Source organism: Desmodus rotundus, chromosome 3 (genome assembly GCF_022682495.2).
Source record: "Desmodus rotundus isolate HL8 chromosome 3, HLdesRot8A.1, whole genome shotgun sequence".
NCBI lineage: Eukaryota > Metazoa > Chordata > Mammalia > Chiroptera > Phyllostomidae > Desmodus > Desmodus rotundus.
The window spans coordinates 21,991,528-22,002,769 of NC_071389.1; the positions used below are offsets into that span (position 1 = coordinate 21,991,528).

The following is an 11,242-nucleotide window of genomic DNA, read 5'->3' on the forward strand; positions in this document are numbered from 1 at the left end:
GCTGTGTTAGTAACAGATGAATGGGGGCAAGGGATAAAGCAGGGGGACCAGTTCCAGGCTATGCAATAATGCGGGGGGAAATGATTCATGGCTTAAATGTTAACAGGAGTCCAATGAATGGAGTCTGTGCGAAGTGGCCAGATTCTGAAAATATTTTGAAAGTACCATTGAACTGATTCACTGGCCCTGAATGCCAGGTATGAGAAATGAGAGTCAACAATGACTCTGAGATTTGGGGCCTGAACTAGTAGGTGAGAAAAACTGCCATTCAAAGTGTAAGGGAGAAGAGAAGGTTGGAGAGGAGAATTAGGAGTAGGTTGCCAGATAAAATACAGGCTACCTAATTAAGTGTGAATTCCAGATTAAAAATAAATAACTATTTTAGCGTACATATGTCCCATGCTCTATCTGAAATTCAAATTTAACTGAGCATCTGGCTTGGGTTTTTGGGTTTTGTTTTGTTTTGGTTTTTTGTTTTTTAATTTGTTCCTAAATCTGGCAACCCTGAGAAGGAAGGAGTTGAATTTGGGACAGGGTAAGTTTGTGATGTCTACCAGATATCCAGAGGGAAGGCTGAGAAGCAGATGCGTACAGTGGCCTGGAGTTCAGGGCAGTGTCTGGGCTAAAGATAGGTAAGTAAGAGTTGTCAGCCTAATTTCGATATTTCAAGCCTGAGACTGGACGACATTACCAAGAGACTGAATGGAGACAGAGAGTCCTAGGCCCTTGGCCCGGGGCACCCCAGTATTTAGAAGTCAGGGAGATCTGGAGGAAGCAGCAAAGGAGACTGAGAAAGAAAGCCCAGAAGGAAAGAAGAAAAATCAGGAAAGTATGATGTTCTGGTGGCCAAAAGCTGCTGGGAGTGCAGGGAAAGATGAGGGTTGAAACTTGACCATGGGATTAGCTGTGGGAACCTTGGCGAGAGCAGTTTGGGTGATGTATGAGGAGCAAAAGTCTGATTAGAGTAAATTCAAGAGAGCAGAGAAAGGCAAAAAAAAAAAATGGAGATAATGAATCAAGACAACTCTTTTGAGGAGTTTTGCTATAAAGGAATGGAAAAAAATGGGGCAAATGCTAGAAAAAGTGGGGCCAAGGGGGGCTTGTTTATTTGTTTGTTCTTAAGATGGAGAAGTACCAGCATGTTTCCCATGTAATGGGAAAGATTCAATGAAGAGCAAAAGAGCAGTGATGGAGGAGCAAGACAGGCGGTAGAGGGAGGTCCCGGGTGGGTGAGGAGGGGTGGGATCCAGCATACCAGTAGAATGGTTGAATCCTGACAGCAACTTAGACAAGTCACACATTACCTCCTTTATTCGAGGATAGAGATGTGCAGGCAGAAGTTGCATGTGACTTGGGGTGTCTCGGAAGGAAAGCAACATTATAGCCTGAGCCTGGGACATCTCTTCCTCCCTAGCCACAGCCCCAGACCTGCTGGAGCAGGGCTGGAAGTCCCCAGCCCTCCACCTGGCCTGCTTTCCAGTGGGTTCTACCTGCTCCTCCTCTCTGCGCAATGGAACAGAGGGCCTAGGCCCCTGCTGCACAGGCACAAACACAGGGACAACCCCAGCCAGAGAGACAAGGCTCTGCCCATTCCCAGGAAGCCCCTGCCTGAGGCTGGGGCAGACTTGCAGACACAGGTCTGAGAGCAAGACGAGCCTGGGCCACAGCCTGGGCTGGAAGAAGTACAGTGACAGGCTGAGGACCTGCCACCCCAGAGAGCAGGTGCGTGTCAGCCCTGAGGGAAGTGGGGGTGGCAGGGGCAGCTGCCAAGGCCCAGGTAGAGAGCAGCCTTCCCCTGCGGCTGGGGGATGGCCTAGATGGCCTCCCACGCAGCAGTCACCCTGATCGGGAAGTAGGGCTTTGATGTGGGGATCAGGGCCGTAGATCCCCTTCCTGGAATGGAGACTCTCCCAGCTCCCTCCAGAACACGCAAAGGCCGGCTGTTGGGGTCACTGACAGAAGTCAGGAATAAGGGGGTAGCATCCAGAAGGGTCTGAACGATCGGACCTAGGCAACAAAATCACTGGGTCACCAGAGCAGAACAACCCCGCCGCACACAGAAACACCGCCACCCGTCACGACTGGGGCTTCGCGGGCCAGTGTCAGGAGAGTGGGTGTTAGTGTAGAGGTAATGGTAAGTTACCACAAGATTTTAATAGGGGAATAGCACGATGTGGCTTGTATTATTGAAGCACTACTTAGCTAGAAGAAACCATGGGAGAAAACACTCTTTTTTAATTCTCAGAATGGGGAAGGCATTTCTAGTTATGAGCAAACCAAGAAACCATAAAAGATAAGATTGATACATTTGACTACATCGATAAAAAGTTTAATTCTATACAACATCAAAATATAAGTGTCAAACTGGGAGATAGGAATCCTTTCTATTTGTACCACAGACAGAAGGCTTATTTCTTTAATATGTAAAGAGCTTCTAAGAAATAAATAATAAAAAAGTCAATCATCCAATTAAAAACTGAGCAAAGGCAAAGGACAGTTCACAGGAAAAGAAACACAGGTGGCTTTTAAGTATATGAGAAGATGTTCATTTTCACTCAGAAGAGAAATGCAAATGAAAACTATAATGAGATACCACTGGCAAGGATCATTCTGTTTTACAATGTTCTATGTTGGCAAGAACATGAAAAAACAAGCCCTCTTGTATCCACTGGCAGTGTAAACTGATACATCTGTGGAAGGGATTTAGCGATATTTAACAAAATGTTAAATGAGTCTATAACTTTAACTAAAAATTTTCACTTCTAGAAATACATCTAATGGACATAATTTAAAAATCTGATCATCATACTTTGTCCAAGGATATTTAGTGAAAAGGTGTTTATAATAGAAGTAAATACAGGATCGGAAACAGCCTTACTTTCCATTAATATAGAATTGGTTACATATATCATGGTACATACACTATTCAGTTGGTGTTTTGGTGGTGGTTGTTTTGGTTTGGGAAGGGTTTGTTTTGTTTTGTTTTTAGGCAGCTCTATCTCTACTGATAAGGGAAAATGGAACACTATTCAACTATTTTAAAAAAAGAATGAGCTAGTTCAGTAGCTACTGAGAACAATGTGTTATACTTTGTTAAACAAACAGCGAAGTTCAGCATGCATAGCATACCTCCACCAGGTAAATGTATGGAGGAGAATATCTTTGTAGTCGGAGATGCACAGTTGATCTCAGGAAGGAAAAACAAGTAACTGGAAACCTGGTGGTCGAGCAGCAGCCCTGGCTCCATAGTCTGATGCTTGGGGAGAAGTCAGGAGTCGTGCCCCAAATGTAGGGTTCATCACTGAATGGATGGTATTGGGGAAGCCCCAGGATTGGGTGAGCTGACCCAGGAGACAGGAAGCTGAGCCCTGGGATGTGCCCACACGAGACCAGGATGGCAGGCCTCCAAGGTACAAGGAGAGAGAAAATAGGGTATCGAGGAAGCCAAAGGAAGAAAGTGTCTTGAGAAGCAAGGGGTGGTCAGCTGTGTAGATGCTTCTAAAGGTCCAGGAGGATGGGAGCACAGAGGTGACAATTAGATTTATCATCATGGAGCTCCATGGTGACCTTGACGGGGCTGTCTTTCGTGACAGGGTAGGACAGAAACATTGTTCAAATGGGCTGAAGAGTGACCGGGAGGGAAGGATGTGGGGATCTATCTGGTTTTGCTCTGAAATGCAGCAGAGCAGCAGGTGGCCGGGAGCAGGTGGCGGAGTCCTGGACCCCGTCACACTCATGTCCCCACACCAGCGTGTGCACAGAACCACCTGGACCACCCAGCACTGCTGAGTCTCAGGATGATTTTCAAGGCCATGACCTAGTGTGTGGGGAAGCCTCTGGTGCCAGCTCTGCTCTGATCATCTGTGTGACCCTGGGCAAGTCACCTGACCTCTCTGCGCCTCGGTTTTCTCCTTTATAAAAGTGGGAAGGATCACCATCGTCAGCTGGCGCTGTGAAGGTGAAATAAAGCCCGCAGGACCTTGCCTGGCGCGAAGACGTCTCAGAGCTCCAGATGCTGTGTTAGTTCCCTGTCACAGCAACTTCCAACATTTTCGTCTGGCCGCACGCATAAACTAATTACTAGAATGCCGCAGCACACCAAAAAAAAATTTTTTTTTTGCCAATCTGACAAAAATAGGTATAATTTTGATTCACTAACACTGGACAGCTATTGTTGTGTTGGCTATTGTCTTCTTCTTCTTCTTCTTCTTTTTTTTTTTTTTGACTAAGGCATAAGAGGTCAGTGCCTGGGACTAACTAGTCGGGCATCACATGTTTTAAAAATTCTTGCGGCACATGGGTTGAAAATCGCTGCTCTACCACAACGAGTAGGGGAACGGTGTAATTAATCTTTGGGGGTACTTCTGAGAGTAAAGGGGTGTGCCGCTCGTTACACCAGAGCCACAGGCGTTTGTGAGCCGTCCTGGGGAAAATGAGTCACCCTTGGGCCCGCAGCATCATCACTGTGGAGCCTGCGAGGGCTGAAGCCCTAGGTGACTAAGGTCCCGGGACTCCTCGGGGAGACCAGGGACCCTAGGGTTTCCTCCGACAAGGCTGGGGCACCAGGGGCTCTCGGTTCCCTAATTAGGGCACGCTAGTAAACGAGACAAAGCGACCCAGTCCGCAGAGCCCAGCCAGCTGCAGGCCTGCCTCCCTCGGCAGGGGCACCCACCCACCCCACCCTCCTCCCGCAGGATCTGCCCGCCGTCGGAACTCCAGGCAACGACAGGATTCGCTTCGCCCCTTCCCGCCGGGGTTCTCCGAAGTGCACGTGCTGCCTCGGAGCGGGACACCGCCTGAGGCAGCAGGCCGTGGAGGACCCGTCGTGCTGGCAAGGCAGGTCCCCACGGGTGCCCCCACGCGGGGTCCAGGCCGGGCGAGGACGGTGACCTGCAGGGCGCGGGGCAGTCTCCGTGGTAACGCGCGTGGGTGAGCCCTGATTGCAGCCCGTCCCCGAGCCACAGCACTGGACAGTTTATAGTGCTTCACGCCCCTAATCTCATTGGAGACTTTGCAACAGCCCTGCCCATGGCCGCCGATGCCCCCGCTCACAAGAAAAGGCCGAGGCTCCCTCCTGCCCAGGTTGCCCCGGAACTCGCGGCCGCGAGGGGGCTAGAACCTGACCCTCTCAGCCCGGCAGGCGCTGGGCTCCTCCCCCGACCCTCCCTCCTCCACCGTCCTAGGGTGTGCCTGCCTCCTCCAGCGCCTCGTCGCCACTGCGGAGCCTCTGCTGCGGGGCTCGACGACGTGGGGTCCCGGCCCTGCGCTGGCCGCGCTGCTGCAGGTAGGTGCCGAGTGTGAGCAGCGCCCCCAGGACGCTGAGCGCCCTGCGCGACCCGCGGCGGCCTGATCCTGCCCGCCCCGCCAGGCTGAGGATGGGGGCGCGGGGAAGCGGGGTGATGGAGGGACCTCCGCACCCCGTCCTCTCCGCTGCCTTCGCGCCCCTCGATTCCGGGCGGGAGTGGGGGCTCCAGCTGCTGCGAGGTTCCCAGACACCCTTCCTACCTATACCTGCAGGCTCCCGAGCTGCCTGAAATGACAGAAAAAAATGTGGGAGGCGGGTCGCCAAAGGGAAGAAGTGTAGTATTTTAGATTTTGTTGGAAATCCGCGAAAGTGAAGGACCAACTTCGGTTATACGCGGATTTTCGGCTGCGCGGGTTGGCGCTTGTTCACAATGTTCAACCGTAATTCTGTCCTCGGGGTGGTGGGGGGCGCGGGCGTGACAGAGTGGGCACACACTGGGCGCTGCTCCGTCCAGGCGCTGGGGAAAAGCGGGTGGCTGGGAGCTGGTATTGGGGAGCCGCGGGCGGTGGGGAACCAGAACCGGCTCCACCAGTCCCGGGCCAGGGCTCGGAGGGAAATTCTTTGCGGGTGAGTCCGTCCGTGGGGTGTGTCAGGCAGGACTGGGCAGACGGGACGGGGGGCGGGGGGGGGGGAGGGGGTGCGGAGCGGGCGGCGGAGTGTGGGGGCTGCGCCGCGTGGGCCACCCTGGGCGGGCTGCCCTGGGCAGGGGGTCAAGTGGAAGCACGTGGCAGCCGCCCTCTCCTCCCAGGGCTGGCACACAGGGCTCCAACCTCCGCCTCAGTTTTCTCCAACTTCCACCAGGTGAGCGGTGGGCTGGGGAGGAATTGGTTTTGTGCTTCAACAGCCCAAGAAAGCAGGACTTGTTTCCCTTTAGAGATGCGGATGTGGAGTCAAGGAGGTTTGGGAATTCTTGGAAGTCACCCTGCAGTAAGCTGCAGAGCTGAGGCTTGAGTCCAGATGGGACTCCACACCCCACGCACATCCCACTGCCCCTCCCCGGAGGCCAGGTGTTGGAAGGAGCAGAGAAGGCGAGACTAGGAGGGTGTCCCGGGATGGGGTCTTCCGCAGTCACCCCATCCTGTCCGAGATTCCCAGAGAAGACGCGTCAGTGGGGGCAGAAGTGCAGAGGGAACTGCGCCTTCTCTCCTGCGAAGGGAGGTCTTTCCCCCAAGACACCCGGTCCAGACTGCCCCTCAGGGCTCCTGCCAGCACCGCCCAGCCCCTCCCTCCAAGCGGCCTCCCTAACAATTCAGCAGTCATTTGTTTGTTTGTTCAACTCGTACTGAGTATCTACTATATGCCAAGCACTAGGCGCTAATGAAGCCATGAGCTAGACAGAGCTGCCTTTCTAGTGCAGGAGACAATACAATAAATAATTCTTTTAATGTAAATACTTTCACTTCGAGTGGTGAGTAAATGCTGTAAAGAAAAGGAAGCGGGTAGGAGCAGGGTGACTGGGAGGGAATGGGCTCCCAGACTCGGGGTTACCTGGGGAGGCCTCTAAGGCAGCGATTTCGAGCGGTGTGCCACAAGAATTTTTAACACATGCAATCCCTGGCTAGTTAGTCAGGGGCACTGACCTCTCTTCCCTCAGATTGTCAAATAAGAAATGACAACAGCCAACACAACACTAGCTGTCTGGTGTGAATGAATCAAAATTATACCTACTTTTTTGTTGAACTGGCAAAAAAATACAATGTATATTTTGGTGTGCCGCAGAATTGCAGGAATTAGTTTACATGTGCTGTGAGATGGAAAGGTTGAAAATCGCTGCTCTAAGGAGATGCCTGAGCAGAGGCCTCCGTGATGGGAAGGATCCAGCCACGCAAGGTTCTGGAGGGAGAGCATTCCAGGCACCAGGAAAAAGTACAAAGCTCTCGAGGTCCCCAGGATGGCTGGAGCGGAGAGAGGCAGGGTGACAGTGTAGGCGAGAAGGGTGAGAATGTATACTCTGGGGGCCCTTCTAAGTGTAATGAGAAGCTAGTAGAGAGTTTTAAACAAGGGAGTGACAGGGTCCAATTTCATGGGCTCTTGGGGTGCAGGAGCCACAGTGAAAGCCAGTGAGGAATCCGTGGCAATTACACCAGCAAGACTTGATGGTGGCTTGGACCAGGCTGGTGGCAGTGGAGGGGTGAGAAGCGGCTGGGCAGGGAGTGGACCGGCAGACACCAGACATGTTCAGAGTCACAGACCCAGATCCAGGAGCTCTCCCATGTGTGTGCAGACCCATGCACACACACACACACACACAGGGCCACATGCCGTCACACCCATGGCAGCACACAGACTCAAGGTACTCTCCGGCAGACCCACCTATCCGCACCCTCTGAGTCACTCCAGGACTGAGGAAGACGTGTGATCGGGAGGCGTGAACGAAGCATATTTCCGCACCACAAAGCCCTGGCATCCAGCATGGCCAGGGTGGCTGGGCTCCCCCGGGGCCTGGCACAGGGAGCAGGGAGCTGTACCTAGCTCTTTCTCTGGATCTGGTATTCCCCCAGAGCCAGACCATTACCCACCTTCACGCACCCCCCAACATGAAATGGGCTCCCACCTTCACCACCTGCTACTGTGAGGTCTTAGGGAGGTTGTTTCCCCTCCCCCAGCCTCTGTGTCCTCTCTGGAGAATAAGAGTCAACCCCAGCCTCACAGGACGGTAGCGAGGCATCAGCAAGGTAAGTTACAAGAAGCTGGACTGAGGCAGGCCTCCAGCAGAGGAGGGGCGAGAAGGTGGTGGACAGCACAGCCTTGACACCCACAGTCCAGCCTTGAATCCAACTCTAGGTTTCTTTTAATTTTTTTTTATTTAATGATTTGAGAGAGAGAGAGAGAAACATCAATTTGTTGTTACACGTATTTATGAATTCACTGGTTGATTCTTGTGTGTGTGTACGTTCCCTGACCGGGGATCGAACCCACAACCTCGGTGTATCAGGACAATGCTCTGACTAACTGAGCAACTTGGCCAGGGCATCCAACTCTGGTTTTAAATCAGTGACTTGACCTCTCTGCATTTCACAAGGGGCCAGCGTGTACTGAGCACTTACTATGTACTAAGTGTTTTGCAACCCTTATCTCAACTGTAAATGAGGAGCATAGTAGTATCTACCTCCTGGGGTCATTATAAGGATTAAATGAAATCCTGCGCACAGTGTTTAGCTCTGTGCTTGGCTCCTAGTAAATAATAAATGGTAACTGTCATTATCAGCAAGTGCACATTCCCTTGCTCCTGGTATACTGGCCCTGCGACTTTGGGAAGGCTGCTTACCCTCTCTGCCTATTTTTCTGTACTTTAGGAAGGAAAATATTTCTGATCTCATAGGGCCTTTGCAATGATCTAATGAGTCTACCCACATGAAAAGCTTAGAACCGTGCCCTGTACATAGTAAAAGCTTGATAAATGTCACCTATTCGTTGACATGGTTTTTCCTGTTATTCCATCAGTCGTGCACAGCCCCCGGCGCCCCCACCCGGCACCATGGACTGGAAGACACTCCAGAACCTGCTGAGTGGCGTGAACAAGTACTCCACGGCATTCGGGCGCATCTGGCTGTCGGTGGTGTTCGTCTTCCGCGTGCTGGTGTATGTGGTGGCTGCAGAGCGCGTGTGGGGGGATGAACAGAAGGACTTCGACTGCAACACCAAGCAGCCGGGCTGCTCCAACGTCTGCTATGACCACTTCTTCCCCATCTCCAACATCCGCCTCTGGGCCCTGCAGCTCATCTTTGTCACGTGCCCCTCGCTGCTGGTCATCCTGCACGTGGCCTACCGTGAGGAGCGGGAGCGGCGGCACCGCCAGAAGCATGGGGACCACTGCACCAAGCTGTATGACAATGCAGGCAAGAAGCACGGCGGGCTGTGGTGGACCTACCTGCTCAGCCTCATCTTCAAGCTCACCATCGAATTCCTCTTCCTCTACGTGCTGCACACTCTCTGGTATGGCTTCAGCATACCGCGCCTGGTGCAGTGCTCCGTGGTGCCCTGCCCCAATATCGTGGACTGCTACATTGCCCGGCCCACGGAGAAGAAGGTCTTCACCTACTTCATGGTGAGCGCCTCTGCCATCTGCATCGTGCTCACCATCAGCGAGATCTGCTACCTGATCTTCCACAGGGTCCTCAGAGGCATGCGCAAGAACAGGCCCCCGGGCGGCCGCAACCCCAGATCCTCAGCCAGCCGGGCCTCCACCTGCCGTTGCCACGGGAAGCTGGTGGAGGCTGGGGAGTTGGTCCCAGACCCCCACGGTGACAAGCTGCATGCTTCGGCACCCGCCCTGACCCCCATCTGACCACAGGCTGGGAAGCAATACCAGGTCTGCCAATGGGGACAGGTCAGGAGGTACCACACCTGTGGAGGGGTCCAACAGGTGCTGGGTGCCCCCACTCTGAATTCACCAAGCTATCCAATTTTGTTGTAGGCAGATACTTTTTGAGTGCTGGGCACTGTGCTGAATTCCTGGGTATAGGTCACACCACAGGCCCAGTGCCCACCCTCGGGGGGAGACAGACATTGAATGCGCTTGAAACAAGCACATTAACTACTGCCCAAGGGGATGCTTAGGGCACTCATAGCAGGGCTTCCACCTAACCCAGGAGGGGGTGATCAGGCCAGGCTTCCCTGAGGTGGTAATGTTTGAGGGGTGAGAAGTGCTTCCAAGAAGAGAGAATGGCAGGTGCAGTGGTCTGGAGGCCACAAGAAGGGAGAGGCTTGCCCTGGGCTGGATGCACCAGACCAAAAAGAATTTTCCTTCCCTCAGAAGACGCACCCAGATCCCTGCAGTGCAGAGGAAGAATTCTCCCAGCAGCAGGAGGTCTGGAGTCCTGAAAACTGATTGAGGAAGAGGCTCTGGTGACACCAACCCCTCCTCGAGCCACCCAGGGATCCTCTGAGTCACCACTGCTCTCAGAGAAAGTCCCCTCCCCTAGACTCCACTCTCTCAGCCTCGGGAAGCTTTGCTCCCATCTTTCTCCACAAATGTGCTCAGTCTGGCGCCAGCCTTTCAGAGCCTGCTCTGTGGGGCTCGGGTGGATGTCCTGATGGGAACATCCCCGCAGCAGTTTCCTTAAAATCAATAAAGGCTGTGTTTTATACAGGTTGGCTCCATCCTCTGTTCTCCCAAACTCCCTCCCAGAAGACCCTGAGGGCAGGAAAGGTGGCCCTCTGAGCTGGGGGGAAGCCAGGGCATGGGATAGAGGTAGGCCAGGGCTGGGGTTGACAAGTGGGAGCTGGGGTGGAACCTACTGTGATTAGACATGTGGGCACAAGAGGGCGCCATGCTCCCACTACAACCAGGCTTCTAGACTTTAGGAGGGAGACCGTCCTGGCACACGCACAATCACTGCCTTCTCATTACAGACAAATCACAGTCGCTGCTCCTGTGTAACCCAGTCACTATCATCACAACCGCATTCCCACCTTGTGTACACAAAACCCCTGTTAGTCATACTCCAGCTCCTTGGACACTCTCCCAACAGGCCAGCTGTCTCCTCTGAAAGCATGTAGTCCCAGCCTCACCCAAGCATTATTCAGCTCTTTTCATTTTTCCTGAGTGTTTTTTCCTTGCCGGCCCCTGGCAGGATGCTGGGACTGCATGGGGAGTAGGAGCGGAGCCCAGAAAGCCTGGGAGAGCCGGAAGCACACTCATCTGCATTAACAGCCCTCTGGGGCGGCTCACAGCCCCACCCCCAGTGCTGCGTGATGCCCTGAAATTTAGGGGACACCAACATCCATGTCCAGACCTGAATACGAAGAAAAAGAGGTGCAAAGTCCGTACTGACCGGGAGGGACGTTCAGTGACTATTAAGGCCAGGGCCAGGAGCCAGAAATCCAGGAGGCAGTCTGCCAAGAGCCGGTGCAGGCAGGGAGAGGTCGGGTCACCATGCAGAGGGAACAGGCTGCGGTTCACCTTCGCTCTCAAGTGTGGCCGTCCGTGAGATG

At 53.3% G+C, this 11,242-nt stretch overlaps 1 protein-coding gene across 5 annotated transcripts; it reads left to right on the forward strand.

Moving 5' to 3' along the window:
* The first annotated feature begins 4,702 nt into the window (after nucleotides 1-4,702).
* Nucleotides 4,703-10,395, forward strand: GJB3 (gap junction protein beta 3). Of its 5 annotated transcripts, none has more exons than XM_071220873.1 (3): nucleotides 4,703-4,836; nucleotides 5,184-5,284; nucleotides 8,750-10,395. In XM_071220873.1, exon 3 carries the CDS (start codon nucleotides 8,784-8,786, stop codon nucleotides 9,591-9,593), a length of 810 nt encoding a protein of 269 aa, XP_071076974.1. In that variant the 5' UTR covers nucleotides 4,703-4,836; nucleotides 5,184-5,284; nucleotides 8,750-8,783; the 3' UTR covers nucleotides 9,594-10,395. The 5 variants fall into 5 exon arrangements, with proteins under 5 accessions (XP_071076974.1, XP_053777759.1, XP_053777756.1 ...); XM_053921784.2 differs by having other exon boundaries at nucleotides 4,753-5,284; nucleotides 8,750-9,617; nucleotides 10,062-10,395; XM_053921781.1 differs by having other exon boundaries at nucleotides 4,754-5,284.
* Nucleotides 10,396-11,242: the final 847 nt, after the last annotated feature.